At 39.0% G+C, this 23,557-nt stretch overlaps 1 protein-coding gene across 1 annotated transcript in view; it reads right to left on the bottom strand.

The window, feature by feature from the left end:
- LOC105441720 (dual specificity testis-specific protein kinase 2-like) overlaps nt 1-14,520 on the bottom strand; it is a 38,360-nt gene extending 23,840 nt beyond the window's left edge. The window contains exons 1-3 of the mRNA XM_030996082.1: nt 14,097-14,520; nt 10,651-10,772; nt 524-572 (exon numbers count right to left, since the gene is read on the bottom strand). Of these exons, the coding sequence (XP_030851942.1) occupies nt 524-572; nt 10,651-10,772; nt 14,097-14,444 (519 nt within the window). The 5' untranslated portion in view covers nt 14,445-14,520. The remainder of the gene's footprint in view (nt 1-523; nt 573-10,650; nt 10,773-14,096) is intronic.
- Nucleotides 14,521-23,557: the final 9,037 nt, after the last annotated feature.

The raw sequence follows: 23,557 nt of genomic DNA, 5'->3' as shown, positions 1-23,557 counted from the left end.
AAGAGCATTTATCTGAGGGTGAGGCTTCTCTCACAGTCACACTCCTTAGGGTGTCTTTCTAGATCATCTTTCTTGATTACCAACGAAGAAAATATTCTCAAATGGAAAATGTGCACTCTACCATGGTCAAGCTGCTTCGTGACTCCCAGTCTTCCTTCCACACATCTTACTGCCTTCCTCTGTACATGTCTCTATCACTGGATCTCTCCCATCCACTTCCTATATCTCTGTCTCTCTCTCTGTCTCTTTCCCTCTCCCTTTCTTTTTTTCTGTCTCTCTCTCTCTATCTCTTCCTTCCTCTGTTCTAAATATTTCCTATTTAAATAAATACCTTATATTACCCTCTTGCAATCAATGTATCTGGGTTTTTCCCTTTTCTTCCTCTCCTCTTTTTCCTTCTTCATACCCTAATATCTTCTCCCCTCCCCCTCTATTCCTCTCTCTCTCTCTCTCTCTCTCTCTCTCTCTCTCTCTCTCTCTCTCTCTCTATCTGTTTCTCTTTCTCTATGTTTCTCTTTCTTACCTCTAAAAGTGGATGAAGACTGCCCTCATGGATGCAGAGTCCCATAAACCTGAAAAAAACAAAAAGAAGGTTTGTTAATAAGACATTTTAAAATACACAGATATTTGGAAATGTTAATGTCTTGCTCTTTCTCAATTAAAGAGGCATACATGTAGGGGCATTAACCAAGTTCTTCAGCACAGATATGTTTACTCTTTAAAGTAACTTGTTATAGATAATCATAATACCCTTTTTTTCTCTCAGCAGACAGAATATCTGGATATAAAATGTTAGTTTCTTTATAGTTATGCCATCTTTCCCCTTCCGTGACAGTTACAATTCCATAAGACTTCAGTTCTCAACTCCCTTGTTGACGTACAGACATAAAAATATGGATCAATTCAATACTCTATCTAGAGCAACGCAATAGTAAAGTGCACACGAGGGTCTCTTTATTGACTTACACCGGGATCAGAAACCCTTCTGGCGTTCTCATGAAGATAGAATTTTGATGAAAGTGGCAGATCAGAGCAATTTTTCATCACTAAGAGATCTGTTTATATTGTTGCTTCTACTTTGAGCCTTACACGATGTAGGCCGGCAGCGACCATGTGCGTCACATTAGGCCTGTCTTCATCAGCTCGAGATTGCAAAATAGCCCGCTATTTCTGATTTGGGAAATAATCCCGAAGTTACAAATTGCGTGTTCATCAGCTCGAGACTTGACCTCGAAACTTGAAACTCGTGCTTGAGATATTAGCTCGAGATATTTTGCTCAGCGTTCACGCATAGACGCACCGGAAAAATAGCGGAATAGTTTGCCAAATAGCTGAATATTTTGCAAACTAGCCCAAGATATCTTGGGATGATTATCTCGACCAAATATCCCGCTAATTACAGCTTCAGGCTGATGAAGACGCAAATTAACTGGATAATTTGCGATCGGGATAGCTCAAATGGCAGGATATTCGGCAATCTCGAGCTGATGAAAACCGGCCTATTGTAATTTACCTGCTTCTATCCTCATCTACAAATGAATGACCAGTTGATGAAACATTCTTTCCGCACCAGGATGTTTTTTTTATAGAGATAACATGAAGGGTAAGAGGAATGACAGAGCTTTATATTTCAAAGCAATTGCATTAAAGGTAATAAACAGATATTTTGTTTTTTGTTTTTTTATTTTTTTTATCAAAGATAAGGTAATCACCTATGTTCGTTCAGAATCTACAAGAAAATTGCATTAGTTTGTGTATTCTGGATTATCAATGCCCAGTACTTTCCTATCATCCCAATAATAAACAATACTTAAAAGGTTATTTACATCCAGAAATACATAATTGGTGAAATAAAAAGGGCGATGGATAGCAAGAGAAACACTCTCAATTAATGTTATTTAAAAAAAAGGATAATCTGTTAATCTTTTTTAACATGTACATGTAGATGCAATAGATACATGTAACAAAACTACTACTGCAGATACACTGTAAGAATCATAGATGAAGTTTGATGTGTAAGTTTTCCTGATAAATATTGAAAATGAAACCATGAAAGAGAGTAATATTCCAGGAGCCCATATTTTCACCAGAAACAAATTGCTAATAAGAGAATCCCTGCATCAATATTCATCCAAGATTTTCAGAATTAATAAAGTTTTTATTTTGCATGGCTTTCTTTTCCCCGTATTTCATATTTATCTGGGTTTTTTTTTATTTCCCCGGGTTTTTTTTATTTCCCCTCCCACTCCCCTAACCTTCCGGCACACTTTCAATAATTAGTTTATTCTCATTTTATATATGATCTTCTTGTACATGACATGTATATCCAAATACACTCGAGCACACTTCTCATTAATTACCACCCACATTTTTTTCTCTTGGAAATATGATCAAATATTTTTTCATAAATAATATTCTATGAATGTGTGAGAGAGAGCACTTAAGCCTGGCTCACGCCTCATTTCATAATTCAATCATGATCAAACGTTCTTTTCCGCCTTTCATTTCTCTTTTAGACGTCATCACATGACAGGAAGTGAGCAAGGCCATCCTAATTACGAAGATATCATAATCAATCATTTATGATGATCCAAGAAGGACGGAAGGATGTACATATCGCATGAGATGGATTATTAACATACATACATGTAGGCCTTCATCATTGTTTAAATGTTTATCGATGTGAGAAAAAATTAAGATTAAAAACGTGATCACAAAGAGTTAAAAAATGAAACCAGGACACTTTCAGTAGCCTTGTTTGTCACCTATTAAAATGTGATAACTGTATCACAAGGAAAAATTAAATCTCATATCATCTCTATGCTATGCCCCCCCCCCCCCCCTCTGTCTCTCTGTCTCTCCCTCCCTACATGTATTTCTCTCTCTCTCTCTCTCTCTCTCTCTCTCTCTCTCTCTCTCTCTCTCTCTCTTCCTCCCTCCCTCATCCTCTGTCTCTCTCTCTCTCTCTCTCTTCTCTCCCCCCCCCCCATTTCCTGCTCTCCTTATTGGTTTGTATAAGTGTCACAAAGCCTCAAAAAGCAATAAAAATTCAATTTTGAAAGGGCAGATACACAAGGAACTCATTTCAAGATTCAATTTGAAACAAGTACGTTGTTATTGCTAAAGCAAACTGTTCGTAAATTCAAGATTCAATCTAAATCAAGTACCGGTAATTTGTTAGATTGAATGCTACTTCAAGGTAAATGTAGCAATTATTGAATTTCATGGAAATGCTTTAAAATGATATGGAATAGGCAGCACTGGTCAAGGTCATAGTTAATGTAAATTTCTATAAGAGGCTTCAGAACCTTTTATCATTCATTCCAAGATTACTTTGTATAAAATCAAGATAATGAAACTGTTATGGAAGAATCGGTTTCAGATGGCAAAGAGGGGTAAGATCTACATGTACATGTATAGGGCATTTCAAAATGTCCATCATCCTTTCCTGACTAGTATGTACACAAAAACTGTACAGTCCTAATACTAGATTTCCGTCCACTGCCAGATTCTCTGGAGAAGAGATTCCAATAAATAAGATCCTGATGTAACATCATGATTAACAAGGAGATAGTGCTACACACCTTAGGGTCTCTTGAAATTGGTTTCACTCTAGCTTCTGCCCAGTCCACATTCACAGCTAGGTAATTCATTACAAATTCACTCTAGAGTCCATGTAATATTACCCACACACAGTGTATGTACTCCCTGAGATCACCCCCATGACAACTACCCAGAAGACAACCTACCCTCATACACACACACTCACACACCACTATACACACATCTTTTAAAATTACCCCTCCCCCCCCCCCCTTCACCGGACAACTACTCCCTACAACAATTACATACCAGTACCTGCCAACAATTGAAAATAAGAAAAAATGTACCCTTAGCGGGGTTTGGGGGCGTACACCTCACTGGGGTCAAGGGCAGCGCACCTGCAGGGGTATAGGGGACACCACCCCCTGAAGCTGAAGTGTTATGGGCAAAACAAAATTAAATGATGGGCTCTGGTTAAGGATAGTTATTAGTACATTTTTGTACAAGTAAAATCTGGCTTGGAAAATAAATGGTCATTCAGAATTTTGAAAAATCAGAATCTGAATATTCAAATTAAAGGTAAAGACCAGTTATGGTCATGCGATTGCATTGTGAAAGAAACGTTGTGGAATCGATCAGAAAAGGTTGATCATCTAGCATCTAGCATCTGCAAGGTTCTGGAATCATCAAAATGATAAGAAATTTGGCCCATTCTTCGTAAAGTTACAAGCACTATACACAGAAAGATGTATATGGGACTACCCTATATCTCTCACAGACCATGAGAGAAACAAATTTACCAAATATATGAATTAGTAGGCGGTTTCCCGGCAAATTTTTTATCATCATGTATTAGTCAAAACATATTCTTTCACATGATTGGTAATGAGAGCTTCCATTTCATTTTTTGAAATTGGGGCGTTTCCAATACTGGTCTTTACCTTTAAATCAGAACAGTTGGCAGGGATGCAATTACCCTTACAACAAATATGATATTGAGATGACAACAAATGTATGGTTACTGTATACATGTACATGTATGTACCACCAGGTATATACATTAACTACAAAGAGACTGTGTATGTAGTTATTGAAATGGAGAGGGGTGGATCGAGGGGCACATACATTTGTACATACAATTAGTTGTCTGGGGATACTTATTCAGGCCAAGAGGGGTCATCGTCATCATTAGGAGGGGGGGGGGGGTAATCCTCGAAGCCTGGGACTTGACAGGGGCTAGCTACCTGCCCTAGACACATTCTAGGCCTACATGAAAAGATAGATGTACAGTACATGCAGTTTGCAATCTCTTCAACACAAATCATGAAGAATGTAATGAAAGCTGGCAGGGTGGCATATGCACGCTAAATTTTGTGATGATGTTCCTAGATATATTCAGCATAGGAAAAGAGGTACAGCAAGGCTCCAGGGTTTCTGAATGCCTGGTGTGTTTAAGTTAGCGCTCGAGTACGTCTCTAAAGCAACTTTAAGGTCCCCAGATTCTACCTGTTCTTGCTTTTTAACATACAGTACACATAATATATCCATGTGAACAGGGCAACGCTTTCAATGGTTAATCTAATTAAATCTGAACTCTACTTTGAGCCTTGAGGGAGTGTAGAGAAACATGACTCTTACCTTGGGTTGGGCAATTTAAATCACGATTCTAGGTTGTTTGAACCTTAGGGCAACGAGTAGCAATCGTGGGCCAGAAGGAACAAAATACTGGATGAGGGATTTAGTTCATTAAAACCTGTAATTACACCAGGTTGTTACATTATAAACTCTCATTCAAAAGCTGAATGGAAAACCAACTTTCAGGAAAAGGTACAAGAGCTATATAGATGGTGTGCTTTCTTTTCAACCACTTTAACAGTCAAAATAAAAACATGGATACAGAATGGGTTCTAAAACTAGCAATTAATCATTTCATACATGGTATGTATTCCTTTGTTTATGCTTTTGTTCTTTTTTTTTTTTACTGATATATATATATATATCTGTATATTGTACCAATTTGTATTATTCATCAAGGGCCAATGTCATTTCATTAATTTAAAATTGTTACGTACAAAATGTCTTTTTAAATTAATCTTTACATAAAAGTCGAGGAAACAATATACACAAGGTCTATTCATTTAACTGGCTAATACATGTACATGTACAAGCATGAACCATGTAATTGGTATATTGTCAGCTAACAAAACCACACAGTTTGTATCATTTGACCATTTTGTCATTGAACACCCACTTAATACCCAATCGAGGAAGCAATTAACCATTTGACATTTTGACAATCAACCTAACTACTTAATCCTATTTACTGGCAGTTCTTAGCTATTAATTCATTGTCGATTGTTGTATTGAAAGCGTGCAATGTCTCTTAAAATGCCAGTTGTTATTGCTTTCGTCCCAGGCATGGTAATAGCATTAATGTGGGAGGCCATTACGCAGGTAGCTGTCTGAATGCATGATTAGTGATGGCTGTCTTGATGAATGAGTGAAGATGGACGTTACTCTATTGAGACCTGACATGAATGGATTGATAAACAGCTGGATGTAACCTGCTGAGAGAAGATCAGGCTCCATTGAACATATGATGTCATAATGGCACAAATCACTTTCTTTGTTATTTTAGTGTTGAAATTAGCCCCTGACAGGTCAACACGTACATGTACATGATACAATGTGCTGATCGAATTATTTCATTCCACCGAGAGAAAACAATCCATGTTTAGTTATAAATTTTACTACGCCGCATGACTACACTCAGGAAAAACATCACATCTCTGAATTTCACAAAAGCTTAACATCACATCTTAAAAATCCCTTTAAACAGGTCTTCGATCTGTATACAGTATGATGTACACATACACTGTATATCCATCAAACAACCATGGCACAGTGACCAGTGTCAAAACTAGCAGACTCCAGCTTCAAAACAATATTGGAGTATTTACAAATATTAATCTATAATTCCTCCTCAATTCATGCATATGTTGGACTCATGGGGCACCATGCACACCCCTAGGTTGGATACTATACACATCATTGTAAAAATATTCAATAGATCTCAATGTGGAGTGAACAAGCCACATTAAATTGTAAAATTTGACACATTAAAATAATTAGTTTTTATATACATGTACAGTACATGTAGTGGAGATTCGCATCTGTTACCAATCACAAATACACTGTATACCTGTAGGTTTTCACCCAGCTCTGTATCTTATCCCTCCCATGTACCAGCTTGGTAAGTTATGTCCATCGGAAATGCATCGCATCATGTACGTATGAGGTAGACAGGCATGTATGGTATGCTAATTATCAGAAAGAGAGAGATTGGCCTAGCTGATAGAGTTGCAGTCCTCTACCAAAGACGATGATAGATAAATTCCAGTTGTGATAAAGCTGAGAATGCAAATCATCCACGCTGTGAAGATAGTGTAGATATGAATTGCCTTTAGCTACTGATCAGCTACCCAGTTAACAGACAAACTGATTTTTAGATTATACTAAAGGGAAGTGTTTAAAAGCTTGGAGCTGCAAATGTAGAAGAGAATTGAAACTAATGTATAATTGAATTAAATCTCCCACTATATGGGAGTTGTTGTTTTTGTCTGTTTGTTTTTTCTAAGGGAGTACATTAGCTTTCCAGGGCTTGTCTTTCTCCTTTCCTCATATTTAAAATGGGTTTAAAAATTGTGATGGTTTATAAAATGTACCATCGCTTAATTATCTAATATATGGAACAATGGTTACTGTATCAAAAACCAATATGAAAAGGCAGGATAAAATGGTTACTTCAATTAAAATTTCTTGACAATTCATGTTCCTAAACTTGGCACTTTAAGGGGTCATCTTTATTATAATTCCAATCTATAAACAAAAATAATGTACATATATACATGAATGTACATGTATGTACATGTAAGCATCTATATGAATGCTTTTCACAACATTAAATGGAGGAGGGGAGGGCTGAGCAGTCTCCTAACTGTACTGTTCTTTGATCAAACTATCCTCATATCTACTGTAGATTACAGGCTAAATGTGACATACCTGTAATATCCAGCCTATTATAATGTCTCTATCCTTTATTCAATCTATATTTGCAGTCATGGGCAAACTTGTTCACTCTGAAATACACATGTACTGTACATTAGATCTGCATGTTAGAGAAATCATATTGGTTTATAGCTTTGTTGATCATACATGTACACATCCGTCAAGTTGTGAATACCTCTGAAGAGTTTTTGTCTACCGGGTACATCTTTTCAAGAGCTGTTTTTTCAGAAATACTGGTTGGTTTTTAACATTTGTCTGTAACGAGGATTATAACATACGTTTTCTACATCATCAAGCCTAAAACAAGCATGAAATAAAATAATACAGGTAGGCATCGGGCCTGAAATCAAGCAAATTTGAAAAAATAACATCCATGTTTCTTCTTTTCTGGAGGTCACATGCCATTTATAATGTTAATTTTCAAATTAAATTGCTTTAATACTACAATTATAGTACCGGTAATACCTTTTCACATCTGTGTACACTGTGTACAGTATATACATGAACATGTATTTACATGTACATGTTTCAATGATGGGCTTTGTGAGAGATTAGCCCTGTAGTGAACAAGATGCTGAATACAATCTGCACTACCGGTATACGCTATTGTAGCAGCATTAACCTAGTTTAATACCTAAAGTTCAAGTTCACCGGCCAACGTCAAAACAATTATGAGACCTTGTCATTCTGTGACAATATCGTTCTATTGATGTACAGGTGTGACATAAAACAAACAATATATGCAATGATTACACCCGCTTAAAGGGATTATGTTCATGTAATCTGGTCAATAAGTGTGTTTAATTAACAAATCCAAGGTAAAAAATGTTTTAATCATCAAAATACATGTAAAAATATCTTGAAAAGTATAAAATGTATGAAATGCATACATGTAAGGTAGAGTTTGCACATTTCCAGGCAATTGTTGTAGAGGTGTACAGGTACATGTCAAAAACAACCATGCAATGTATCTTTCCAGTGTGTTTTTTTTAAAGTGGAATTTACCTCTCTTTGTGCTAGATAGGAGTGATTTCTTTTCTATCATGAACTTGTAAATGTAGGAAAATACCAAAATTACCTATAATTTATTCATTGAAACACAAAGTGTATCACATGGTGTAATATTCATTGGTTCTACTTGTATGTACAGTATATTGTACATCTCCATGTCCCAACCATCATGTACAGTTAACATCTAAATTATGCATACCCTTACCAGGTTGATTCATCCTGATCTACACGTGTACATGAATGTACATACTTTGATAGAATAAAGCTTAAATAAAGGTAGTCAACAAAGACTCTACTTTAACCAGCCCATATTTTTTTTCTTGAGTTATGAAAACACACCAAAAAAAATATACAAGAGGTATGAATACGATATTTGTTACATGTATCCTTCCATTGTAGTCTGAAAGGAAATGAATTGGAGCCTTAATCGTAACACAACTCAGTCTGGAAGTGATTTGAGAATCAGCGAGCATGTTTACCTTTTAGATCGCTCCCTCTCAATAATAACACATGTACTTTCACATCACAAGGTGTGAACAGTTGCAATCCAAACATTGTATAGGGTGTGAATGGTATTTGAGAACCCAGACTCGATAGTTCATTTCCCAGGTTCATACCTTGCAAAATACCACAATGGATATAATTGAAATATACATGTATTAAAGTGGTTAAACTAATACTATCTCATTAAAGTTTGATTTACATATCTCAAGACAAAAAATCTCAATTTAAAAATAATTTTAAATAATTGTCTGTATTTTTGTATTTCGTTGTTTGGTAAATAAGCCTACATGTAGATGGTCTTGACTCTTTACAATGGAGTTTAATACTGCATCCTGGCATGGTGTACTATGTGTAAGCTGTCCATGTACAATGTAGTCTCCATAAAGGCCTTTTAAAAGGCAACACTGTCTATAGAGGCCATGTATTGTGTCTCCATCAAAAAAGAAATATGTTGTACAAACTGTCACAAAGGTCACATATCTACAGTTGCTACTTTCTCTGTTTTCCTTGTGTGGCCTTAATAGACAGGTTTGACTGCACACTTGTACATGTACATGTACAGTGTGTATGTCTGGATATCAGTGAAAGATTGGCTGTAAGCCCAATGGCTATGACCCTAAAAAGGTGCAATGTTTTTGTACATGTATTTCTGTTGGCCTAATGATTCTTTTTTTCTTTTCTTTTTCTTTATCATGTAATTTGGGCATATCACCACAAAAAAAATCAGATGTTTTACTAAGAACACAAAAAATAATCTTACACCCGACTCAATTGCACTCAGTTGGAGTGCACATAATTCCCCAAAACAAGTCTCATAATGTACCCTTTCATGCAAGACTTCCATGTTTGATTGAATGTTTGGAAGAGAGGAGAAAAGAATTTGATGTTTGAGAGTAACAAATAAAAGTGTTTACATGATGAAGGTTACACAAATAAGAAAAGTTGTTCATGATTCATCATTAGGAAATAAGAGGAACAAGATAACAAGTTTGGAATTGTTCCAAATTTGATTGATGATATTTAGAATGAAAAGCCATTAGCCTCAGAGGATTATGATTGAGTATGGGTTGTTATAATGGACAATAGAACCCTAACCCTAACCCTGCCAATTCTTCTAGACAATTTGCTTTATTAGATAATGTACAAAGTACGATATTACATTCAAACATATATTACTTTTATTCATATTGACAGCATTATTAAAGCTTCCAAATTAAAAAATGGACATCTCAAATTTGTAAGAGCCTACTGGTATATTCTCAATCCCCAAGCATTTAACGTCTAGGCCGACATGTCCTAGAGGTACGGTTCATGGTATAAAGCCCAATCATGTAAACTGCCTCAAATTTAAAAAAAATTGCAGCGGAGGTATTTTTTCAGTATTTCATTACATCAAGTACACATGTACATGTACGAATAGGGTGTCACCCATTGCCCACAAGAACTGGATGGTCCTGTTTTAATCCTATGAGAATTAGTTAATTCAGTTGTTAATGGGTTAAGAAGGACTGATTGAGTGCTTACCTGTTGATGTTAGGGTGTACCAAGCGACTAATGAGTTGTATTTCATGATGCACATTATCCCAGTTATTCTGATTAGTGTTGATCTTAGCAGCCATCACCTGTCCAGTGTCTCGATGCTGTAGCTATACAGGGTGTCAAGAAAAAAAAATACTGATAAGTTGTATTTCATGATGCACATTATCCCAGTTATTCTGATTAGTGCTGATCTTAGCAGCCATCACCTGTCCAGTGCCTCGATGCTGTAGCTATACAGGGTGTCAAGAAAAAAAAATACTGATAAGTTGTATTTCATGATGCACATTATCCCAGTTATTCTGATTAGTGTTGATCTTAGCAGCCATCACCTGTCCAGTGTCTCGATGCTGCAGCTATACAGGGTGTCAAGAAAAAAAAATACTGATAAGTTGTATTTCATGATGCACATTATCCCAGTTATTCTGATTAGTGTTGATCTTAGCAGCCATCACCTGGCCTGTATCTCGATGCTGCAGCTCTAATATTTTAATCAATGAAATTTATGTAGGAGTAGTGAGATATGGAATATACATGTACATGTAGCTCATACCGGTAATTTTAAAGAGAACCCTACTCTACATGTACACTGCAGTAACAAAAAACAACAACATAAGGCCAAGTAACAAATATCCATGTTTAGCATTCCCGCCCGCTTCCTTTTTGGGGGCCGCCTCCTTTTTTTCTTCTTTAAATTTTTTTATTTTGTTTTTAATGTTTTTTTTTATAAAGAAAACAAACATGAAAAAACACTGCTAAAATGATCCATTTTTGATTTAGAAGAAAAAAAAATGCCGGCAGCCATCTTGAAAAATAGCCTGACTGCCAGGGAAAATCGAGTGGCCATTTTGAAAAGAAAGAAAAAAAAAAGGGCCTCCTCCTTCCTATTTTTCAAAAAGGCAGGAGGCTAAACATGTTTTGTTTTTTTTAATATATATTTGGCCTATTCATGAATAAAAATTATTACAGGCCTGGAATCTTCAAGAAAGGTTCAGTTGAGGATGATAAATTGTGCCTAAATCTATTCTTTCAAAATTACATTTGTATGGGCTGTACTTATTAAATGTACCTTCATGATGCAAACATTTCTTTTCTTTCAACACCAATAACAATCAACAATGCACATTTTATAGAAGCGCCCACTGAAATGTCAAGTGACTACCCTCCAGGTCTTGTTATTGAATTGATATGGTAATTTGAATTAACTCTCTCCAGCCTCAACACAAAGATAGTTCCCCTTCGGCATGCTTTCAAGTTTCAATGTTTGCATACATGTACATGAATTCTATTATTAGACATGTACAACATGTAGTGTAGGCCTACATGTACATGTACATGTATGGTACTGTAAATATCGGATAATAAAATAAGATAATAAAGCTCCTTGGGTGGAAAGGCAGGAGGGGGTGGAGGGGGTGGAGGGGGTGGAGGGGCAGAGGGGTGGAATTCAAGGGCAGGAGGGGGAGGGGGGGTACATGTTCAGGGATGTGGCCCTGAAAAGATTGTTATTTTTCATCATTTTATAAAAGAAACATACATGTACATGTACATGTACATGTATGCATGCAGAGCTCGACACTAATAGGTCCCCTGGACACATGGGCGCCTACATCTAGGGCTTTATGCATACCGGTACAGATTGTAAAAAGCTCATGCAATCATGTAGACCTACATGTACATTTATAATGTACATGTTTTTGTGACATATACACCTGTAACTGTAAGTTGAGAAGTAGCATGAACTGAAAACATACATGTAGCCAATGAAAGAGGTACTTTGTGTCTTACCCCCCTACAAAGGTAACCCCTGACATACAGGTGTAACCTTTCACCTGTAGGCAAGTGTGTATCCCCATGTTACATACACATGTACATGTATGTTGTCAAGTGCAAGATCAATTGATTCATTCCTTGAACTAAGCCACTTTATATAATGTACAATTGTTTCTACACTTTATGAAATCAGTTAAATCAGTTATACACGTACATGTACATGTACATGTAGCTTAAAGTTCAACAATATGTATTACCGTAACCTACATACTGTTAAACCCAGTATCACATTAAAAAGAAAATATCAAAAGGACACTGCAGGGCCCCATTTCACAAAACTTGTCGCCAGTGACAAATGACAGTTATTGTTCTAAGCTATAGAAATCCTTGCTTCTGATTCGTTATCAGCAGATTTGTCACTGATTTTTGTCAAGTGGCCCATGCCTGACATATTTTCTCCTGGCAGCATTGAAGATGGTACAAAGGAAATGAGCTAGATATGACTCCAGCTCTTAAAACTCCTTGGTTGAACACAGGGTGCACGAGGTAATTACGCATTCTAGTCTACAATTCTTTCACACATTCATGAGGTTAAAGTCTGTGTTTGTTTGATAACCATCTGTTGACATGTAAATAGTGTCTAAAGATCAACTCCTGTTTACACACGAGCATGCTTCATTCACCACTGTAACCCTATTAAACTCTGGTAATGTTACTCACGACTCAAGAGGTCTACCCACATGAACATGCAGCATAATCTGTAAACCTAACGTATAGACTATAGACTTGCATGCCAATGTAAAAGTAAACCTACATGTACAATCATAGGAAATGTATGTAATTATTTGTGATATATCACAATGAAAACAAAAAGCCTATCTCTTGTGGTTCGTGAGAAATTGCAATAGCAAGGCTAAAACCTGTAATTTCAGGTTGTCTTCCTTTGGTGATACATATTATCATTAAGTTTGAGGTGCATATCTCAAGTGGTTCTTGAGATATTGCATTATTGCTGGATGGACAAACAACCCCAAAACATAATAGGCCTGCCTTCACTAGCTCGAGATTGCCAAATATCAAATATAAATTTGAACTACCCGATCGCAAACTATCCAGCTAATTTGCATCTTCATCAGCCCGAAGTTGCAATTATCGGGATACAGTATTTGGTCGGGATTGTCATCCCAAGATATCTTGGGATAATTTGCAAAATATCCCACTGTTTGGCAAAATATCCAGCTATTTGTCCGATGCGTCTTCACCAGACCGAAGACTCGCACTATGCGCGAATGCTGAGCAAAATATCTCGAGCTAATTTCTCAAGGTCGAGTTTCAAGTTTCGAGGTTGAATCTCGAGCTGATGAAGACGCGCCTAATGCCTCCTGCACCACCTTTGTTGAGCGGAGGCAAAAAAAGGATGGGATTTTATTATTTGTATAGATATTTACAAAACATGTTTGTATGAAACAGAGTGTAAACAAGTTGACTTTGTGACCTTTAGAACACATCGTCAACAGCTGACCTTATAACCTTGCAAATGACAATGTATTCTGGGTTGCTAAGCCTCAGCGAACTCTGGCATACATGTAGAGTCCTACTGAAGATATGAAATGTATGGAACACTAGAAAATAACCCCTAAGGTGTATCTAACTAGGCGTACCTTGTAAACAGTGGCAAAGAAGCCACTTCCTATCTCCTCTTTGACGAAGTCGTCCAGGAAGACAATGTTCATGAGAGGAGATGTTCTTGCTCCAAAGACAAGAGAATTGTTGGAGTCTCCGGAGGATGTGCGGCATCTCACTTTCAAGTCTTGTGGTTGGGTGGAGTACCTCCGGTGAGGTTTGCCTGGGTGATGGGGGAGGGTCTGGTTGACAAGGGGTGAGGGGGCATCCTCCCCTCCTTCCCCTTCCTCATCTTCCCTCTGCGTGTAGAGGGTGTTACTGTTTGAAGAGTCTTCAGTGGTAGACGGCATGGCATCCAGAGTAACCAGTCTCACATCCGTTGTCATGGTGATGGATTAAAGGAATTACCTGGAAGGCTAGTCCAGTCATGTGATGTGGACTTTAACTGGAAGTGACTGTACAGAGAAATAAAAAGAAAGTAAAGACATTTAAAACAAGTTGCTTTCCAATTTTAACCCCCTCCCCCTAAAAAATGAAAATGAAAATAAACAGGGTATCAGTGAATGATTTAATACACATATTTTATGCAAACCAATATTCAAGAAGGACTTTGTTGTTCTTCACACTGTCACTCCCACTTTAGATCTATCCGCAGCTGAAGTCTGGATAAGATATAAATGTACATGTAAGCTGGCTGGCGCTAGGCCAGGTTTGTCAGCGCATGGGTGGCAAGGTCGCAACTTCTTTTCACTTCCTTTCTCCTTTGATTATTTCCTTTCAGTACAGGCTTCAATGCAACATCATTAAAGTACAACAATATTGCCTATAATGTACATGTACCATGCATACTGTACAAAGTACACAAATGTATGTCTTGCACTTGCACTTGCATTTTCAATATCATCCACACATAGAAAATGGTTATTTCAACACATTTAAAGGGGACTCACACCTCAAATAGTCTTTTAAAGAAGTTGGAGTTCCAGTTCCGGGCCTGTACACTGTACATGTATGTACATGTACCATGTATATGATAAAGGTAAAGACCAGTTTTGGAAACACAACCCTCTCAAAAAATGAAATGGAAGCTCTTATTACCAATCATGTGAAAGAGTATGTTTTGACTAATACGTGATCATACAAATTTTGCCGAGAAACCGCCTACTAATTGATATATATTGGGTAAATTATGACATCTATTTGGACCTGATAGATATACCGCACGTGTCGCGCACGTGTGGGGTAGTTCCATATACATCTTTCTGTGTACAAAGTAACAATGCTTGTAACTTCATCAAGACTGGGCCAAATTTCTAATCATTTTGATGATTCCAGAACCTTGCAGTACACGCTAGATGATCAACCTTTTCTGATCGATTCCACAACATTTCTTTCACAATGCAATCGCATGAATAAACTGGTCTTTGTCTTTAAAGATATCAGCTTCAAGTTCAAGTAGCACTTCTTTAAGGGGATCTTTTAAAAAAAATCTTCTAATTAGCTCCAACACCCAAATCACAAGGTAAAAATAACTTGCAAATTAATGTTGGCTATTGTTAATGCATGCATATTAGGCTATGAAGAAAAAGATGTTGTATTGCCCTTTGAGAATTTTTCTGCTACCGAGCTAAAGAATTGAATTACAATGTAGGGCCTACAGTACAGTAAGCTGCTGTCCTAAAAAGACAGTTCTGGTTTGGAGATGCAACAAGTCACCCAGTGCAGAAGTTATGATTGGTTTTGGAAAGGCCATTTTTTTTAAACATATGACAACATGCAGGGTCCAGGAAAGCTGATGGATTTTAGGGCTTTGAAGAGGCCCAGATGTGGCATTTTTAACACCTTTTTATTCAAAAATATAATTATCAATCATAATTTCATATTGATGTAAAGGAATATCGTCGCTGTTTTCACGACGTGGCGGTAGTGAAAAAAAATTGCATTCACTTTGCGTTACGATTTTCCTCACTACCGTCACTTCGTGAAAACAAGGACGATATGTACAATTCCTGGGTACAAATACATGTACACTAGATGTAAATTTATATGTAGTTATGTTGTGCAATAAAAACGGGAAATGTCGATTGGGCTCAACTTCGACTACCACTTTTTGATTGTGCTGAGTTTTTTAATTTAAAAATATATATATTTTTGTTTTGTTAATATTATTATTTTTGCAACAGCCACGTGCAAATCCAACTGACTGCGCACGCTACAAGTGGCACCACCTGCGCCGCCAGTTGAGAAGGCCTGGTCTACACCGAAGGGAGGCGAGTTGGCCCAGTCAGTTAAGCGTCTGCCTGTCGAACCAAAGATCTCGGGTTTGAATCCCACCCAGGGGATGAACTTAGCCTGCGTTGTGTGTTAACATGCCCCCTCCCCATGTTTCATAGACGCAGGCTATGTTAATTGGAAAACACTCCGTCCCTATGATAGGACGTTAAATACAGGCCCCCATGTAGAGAATTCTACCTTTGCATGTGAAGAACCCACAGCACTATTCGTGCAGTATAAGAGTAGGGGGAAACCCGGTGTAGTGGTCCACTTGCAATTGCACACCCCAGTAGACCCTACAGTATAGTACAACAATACTCTGTATTAAAGAGGGACTAGCAGGACCCGTGGAAAATCCACGGGATTCTAGGGGAGGGGCCAAATAGATAGATAGATAGAGGCCTATGTGCTATCCACAAAAAAAATAGATTATCTTTATATAGAGAATTTTTATAATATATGCTGTTTGACCATAAATGGCGCATCGTAAAACAAACTATGTCAGATAGGATCTCGATAATTACGATTTATTTGCATTATTAATGTTGTGATTTCAATGTAGTTTCATGAAAAGACTACATACATGTATGCAGAGGCTTGGATTATGATTATGTTGGCATTGTTCACAAAATGTGTACAATTATTTTCAAAGTAAAGATTTTACGCGAAAAATTGGACGGTTTGTGCACAAATTGACTCGACTGTGTGTGGGACTGTGAGCGTAGAATCCAGTGAAAGATTTTTTTGGGGGGGACTCGATCTATATCAAATTTTGGGAAAATTTGGTGGGGGGGCGGCTACTTTTTTATCTTTCGGGGGCTCATTTTTCTTGGGCTAATTTTTCATTAATTCATTTAAAGATGCAGTTTGTTTAGTTTAGTAGCGTAGTGTTACGTAAAAAAAGGCGTACTTTCTGCGTCAAGTTTCTACGTCGAAAGTACGCGAATTTTGTTAAACATATTAAATTGTTTGCGTCCATCTTGCGTACTTTTTTGCGTTCCTCAGGGTATGGTAACGTAGGCCAGCGTACTCTCAGCTCAGCGTAGTTGGTACGCAACTCTACTATATGGACCCTACGCCAATTAGTGATCGACCTGCCAGTGTCACAAATAAGGTATTAAAAATATGCTCATCTGACCGTAATTAAATGCCCAAAACCCCCGAGCTTTCGGGGGTTCAGCCCTTTGTACCCGTGGACACCACGCCTGCACTCAAATCGCTTTGAGTTACCTGACCCCCCCCCCCCCCCCATACTTTAAAAATTGATTTGATGCAAGAACTGTATCGTACTAAAAGTATTATCATGTTTTTAAACAACCATGACGACCGTCTGATTTTCTTGTGAAAACTTTACTTTGCTTGTGAAAACTTTACTTTGAAAAATGATTATCGAAATTCAGTATACAACTATACATGGCCAGAATAATCACAATCTAAGCCCAGGTTTCATACATCTATTCACGAAACTATATTGAAATCGGGGCAATATAATAGCAATTTCAAAGTGTTGTTTAGACTCTCCTCACACCACGGACAGGCCTGGCTACTCCGGTCACCGCTACTCCATGCTCACACACTCAGCTCCGACAGCAGCGCTCAGCTGCGGTGGCAAACTTCACTGTGGAAACTTTACTTTGAAAAATGATTATCGAAATTCAGCATACAACTATACATGGACAGAATAATCACAATCTAAGCTCAGGTTTCATACCTCTATAGTCACGAAACTATATTGAAATAGGGGCAATAAGAGCAATTTCAAAATGTTGTCGAGTCTACTCAGCTCAGCTCAGCTCACCTCACACACAGTCACAGTTCCGACAGTGCTCGGCAGCAGTGGCGCACTGCACTGCCCGTGCCTCACGGCAGCTAGCTTGCAACTGAACTGTCAGTTACGATACAATGAATTTCTTGTGAAAACTTTGCTTTGAAGAATGATTTTCAAAATTCAGTAAACATGGACAGATTAATACCAAAGTAACCCTGCTTGCATACCTCTATTCACGTAAACTATATACAAATCACGGCAATCATCATAGAATCAGAGTCGAACCGACTGAGCTGTGCGTGTGACGGTGAGCGTAGAATCATCGCAAACATTATACACGTACGTTCGTACACACAGCAGGTCCGCCTGGCCTACAAAGCATATCCTATAGAAAGACGCATAGCACGGGTAAGCTCAACCCGTTGAGGATACATATTGGCTACATCCCCTCACCCGGGTGAGTCTTGTGTTGATGTGTATTTCTCTTACATGCTACAAAGCGAACCCTATATCAAGAGGTCTTACTCGGGATACGCCACAGCTTTTTCAATGAGACTTGCTACACCCGTTGACGCGAGTGGATTCTCGTCCATCGTGTGTCTCTTCGTCTCTCTTTGATAATTAGAGAGAGGGCGGGTGCACGCCTTGCCGACTCGCTCTCGCGGGTTCGTCGCCTCCTCGCAATCCACGACGCCCGCCGTGCTCTCGTCCGCCCGTCCTCCCCGGCACCCCGAAACCGCGTTTAACGGCATGGACGTCGATCGCGGGGTCGACGTGGCACGCGGGTTACGGGAGACAGGCCTCGTGGAATTGTGCCACCGTTCCCGCGCCACGGTGGAGGCGGGCGGGGTCGGGGAAAGACGTTTTTGAGGAACCGTTTCGCCCCGTGTTAGACCCCCCGCGGCGATTTTGCGTATTAATAATATAGATGTGCTCAAAATGGAAAAAGAAGAAGAAGAAGAATCTCACTCTCACTCAGTCTCAGACCTAACTTCAGGGAGCTCCGACGCCAAAGGACTCCCTGGAGTTATCTCACTTCTTAGAACTAGCTGTCTTGCAGGTGAAATCTTTCACAAAACTATTTTTTCAAAGAATTCACCATACCAGACGGTTATTTCTGAACCTCACTTGCTAAAAAAGGGTCATTCATTATTTAATGGAATCATGGCTGGAAATCATGCTAAAATCCTAAATTCATCATTCCAATGTCAATTAAAATCAATGAAAATACTCGAGAGTAGACTCTCTATATTAATTAAATTTACATTGGGCACATTCGTAAAATGTCAAGAAATTAAAGCCCGTAGCGTAGGTCTATTGCATTTACTGCCTCTACCGAATGAACCATACGCAACACCGATGATACAGTACGCGGAGCGCGAGCGGCCAGGGCAAGCAAGGCGAGACCACAAGCGGGATCGCCCCTCTCGGCTCGCTGCCAAGGAAACAACAGTCTATGATTATGAATATGATCGCTGCTCGAAAACTCACCAACAATTACTTTCTCAGACATCGCTTGTAGATTCAATGAAAACCATAATAAGTCCAGTGAGGTGAGCAACACAAACATCACCTTTCTTCAGCTACATGTATTACAAGAATTGATAAATCGCATTTCAGAGCCAGCTAGTGGAATGGATAAATTACACCTCGGTCTCGACCTCGCATCCAAACCTGCGCTGCAGCTTTGCCTAGCTATAAATTGCATGCACGATATGCGCTATGCATGGGTTTCTAGTTATTTCCGTAAACATTGCTTGTGTATACAGCACAGCAAGGACTACAGAGGGCGATAATTATTTTGCCATTCAGATCACATTTATATCTTTGTGATTTTGGCGATGGAAATCCTGTATTAAAACAAAATAAGCGCAACATTGTTTCACGAGATCGTCGTAGAAGTTGATATTTCATTGAAATACAGATATATTTTTTTCTCCAGTGATCGACCAGCACATATTTCCTTTAACGATAGCACAAGTGCCCCTCTTACAGTAAATTGCCCTAACTTGTTTATTTGTCGTGCATGCCCATTTTTTTTTTTTTTAACGCAAATGCCTTTTTTTTAGTGGCTGTTTCTGTTTTACGTGGTTGGTTTGTTACAGTATTACAGTCTTTCCATAAGAAAGGCTATAGGCAAGCTATTAAAATTCAGATTTTCTTACCCAATACGGCCTTTGAGGCTTTGACTAGAAAAAAAATGCACCTCAAGGCAATTCCCTATCTTTACATTGCCCTATTAAATATTACACCCGTTCAGGACACTATAACATAATTATTTCCACATTAGGTTGGCCTATATCCTATCTTCGTAGCTTTCTCAAATTTAGTCAAATGTGGATTTCTAGGCGATGTTTGATGCTTGCGCCTTTAAACCTCTTTTTCTTCTTCTCCTTCTTCTTTTTCTTCTTGTACCTAATATCATTTCTATCATCAGTTTAATGTTGTTATTATTATTATTATCTTTAATAAGTAGTTCTTTTAATTTTCTTATCTGTCTGTAAATATTACTATTTTAACTTATTAATTTTAAACATGTCTGTAAGGGACCCCACTGGAAATAAGCTCTCGAGCTTTCGTGGGTTATCCTGTTCAAGCTGACTTATTTTTTGATCTGTTATCATTGTATATTGTTGTATGTTGGAAGCTTGTCGAATAAAATCAATCAATCAATCAATCAACAAAATGGTGCTCTTTACAAATAAAAAGAAAAAATACCCCTCCAGCTTTAGAAGAAGTGCGCCCACTTTACGTTAAGCTGCCTTAATAAGTTTATCATTCGATGTGCCGTTTGTTGTATATTTACAGTGGAGGATCCAGGGGGCACAGGGGGCACGTGCCCCCTCCCCCCGGCCAAAGAAAAAAATGTTGAAATCAGCCCCAAATTCGACAAAAATGTACTGGCAAACAGGGACGTGCCCCCCCCCCCGGCCAAAAAAAAAAAAAAAAAAATTAGTGCGCACTCCCTCACCTAGAAAATTGCTAATTATTTGAAAAATCATCTATGAACAGTGAATTATTATACATCTTATATGAAAGAGTGTTTTATCCCAAATCTTTTGGTATCATTTTTGTGTGGTATGTGTCCACGCTTGGATGAACAGAAGGTATTGTTTGCGAGAGTGAAAAAATCGACTTGCGCCAAAGTTGCTTAATATGTTTAAATAAAACAATTGTGATTTGGCCGGTAATAAATCGGTTTTTGCAGATCCAATAAACATCCCTTACAAAATTAATCATGCCACACAGTCATATCAAATATCGAATATTGAATATCACCGAACATTTTGTGCGCATGTGTGTGTGCGTGTGTGACCTTGCTTCTGCAAAAAGCAGTGCATTTCATTTGATACATTCAACTATTCATTCTGTCACTCCGCTAATCCCAACATAATACATATTGCAGGCGCGGATCCAGGATTTTCCAATAGGGGGGGGGGGGGGCCGGAAATTTAAAAATTGCGCCGACAGTTTTTCAACTCAACATACCAATACTGACAAGGTCATATTAGAAGCACCGTAACGGTAATTTTTTTGACATTTTCATCAGGGGGGGGGGGGGGGGGGGGGGCTGAAGCCTTTTGCCCGAAAAAGTAATTTTCTGGTTTCACAATTCGGATAGTGAGCGAAGCGAGCGAGCAAAAATTTGAGGATAATATGTATTTTGTGAAAGTGTTATTTATCACCAAAATATACGAGAAAAGATATAACAAATTCATATTCGGGCAGCTCGCTGTCCCCTCCCCCCCCCCCCCCCCCCATTACGCGCGAAGCGCGGAAGCTTTAATGTTTATGAAATTTTTAGAGAAAGAAGAGGATTCGTTGTACCGTTCTCGGTTGTTAATCATTGTCTGAATTCAGTTTCCATACCCCCTCCCGCGCGAAGCGCGGAATCTTTGACGTCTCATTAAATTATTAAAGAAAGAAGACGATTCGTTGTACCGTCCTCGATTGTTAATCATTGTCTGAATTCAATTCTATACCCCCTCCCGCGCGAAGCGCGGAAGCTTGGACGTTTCAATTTAATCATTAAAGAAGAGTACCGTTCTCGACTCTTAATCCTTGTCTGAATTGAGTTCTCCCCTCTCCCGCGTGAAGCGCAAAAGCTTAACGTTTCATTAAATTATTAGAGAAAGAAGACGATTCGTTGTACCGTTCGCGATTGTTAATCATTGTCTGAATTCAGTTTCCATACCCCCTCCCGCGCGAAGCGCGGAAGCTTTGACATTTCATTAAATCATTAGAGAAAGAGAACCGTTCTCGACTCTTAATCCTTGTCTGAATTGAGTCCCCCCCCCCCCTCTCTCGCGCGAAGCGCAGAAGCTTTGACGTTGCATTAAATTATTAGAGAAAGAAGACGATTCGTTGTTCCGTTCTCGGTTCTTAATCATTGTCTGAATTCAGTTTCCATACCCCCTCCCGCGCGAAGCGCGGAAGCTTTGACATTTCATTAAATCATTAGAGAAAGAGAACCGTTCTCGACTCTTAATCCTTGTCTGAATTGAGTTCCCCCCCCCCCCTCTCTCTCGTGCGAATCTCAGAAACTTTGACGTTTCATTAAATTATTAGAGAAAGAAGACGATTCGTTGTTCCGTTCTCGGTTCTTAATCATTGTCTAAATTCAGTTTCAATACCCCCTCCCGCGCGAAGCGCGGGAGCTTTGACCTTTCATAGTTTAATGAAATTATTAGAGAAAGAAGATAATTCGTTGTTCCATTCTCGACCCTCAATCCTTCCCTGAATTCAGATTACCCCCTCCAGCGCATAGCGCAGAAGCTAAAGGCCCGGTCACACAGAGGGGACGCATGGGGAACGCACGGCCAGCGCATTGGAAATTTCCTATTTTGGCCAGTGCGTTGTCGTGCGTCCAACTTTTGTCGAAGATACAGCTAGCTGACACCAAATGCATAGCGTGTTGCTAGCGCGCTGGACGCATACAGGGCGCACAAAGGGCGCACACAGGGCGCACACAGAGCGCACATGATAACAACTTCCACGAATGCACAGCGTGTTGCTAGCGCGCTGGACGAATAGTCCACGCATGCACCGCGTTCTACGACGCACGGCCAGCGCATTGGAAATCGGAAAAGGCCGTGTGCCTAACTTTTGTCATAATTTTGGAAAAGCTACCGAGCTGACACAAAATGCACAGCGTGTAGCTAGCGCGCTGTGCGTATACAGGGCGTGTGCTCCGCGCATGTCTGGCGCTGGTCTAGCGCGCTCCACGCATGTCTGGCGTGCCTTTGGCGTGTACATTCATGCGTCGAGCTCGGCGCACGTTTTTGAGCATGCTCAAACAATCCCGACGCACACAGAGTATGACGACGAATGCATAACGTGGGTCCAGCGCACTCGACGAACGAGTAACGAGTGATGACGCACGCCTAGCGAACGACAACGCACTGGCCAAAATTGCAAATTTTCTATGCGCTGGCCGTGCGTTCCCCATGCGTCCTC

Source organism: Strongylocentrotus purpuratus, unplaced genomic scaffold, assembly GCF_000002235.5.
Source record: "Strongylocentrotus purpuratus isolate Spur 01 unplaced genomic scaffold, Spur_5.0 spur5_scaffold_3, whole genome shotgun sequence".
Taxonomy (NCBI): Eukaryota; Metazoa; Echinodermata; class Echinoidea; order Camarodonta; family Strongylocentrotidae; genus Strongylocentrotus; species Strongylocentrotus purpuratus.
The sequence above is the reverse complement of the archived record's forward strand: the minus strand, read 5'-3'. Positions and strand labels throughout refer to the sequence as shown.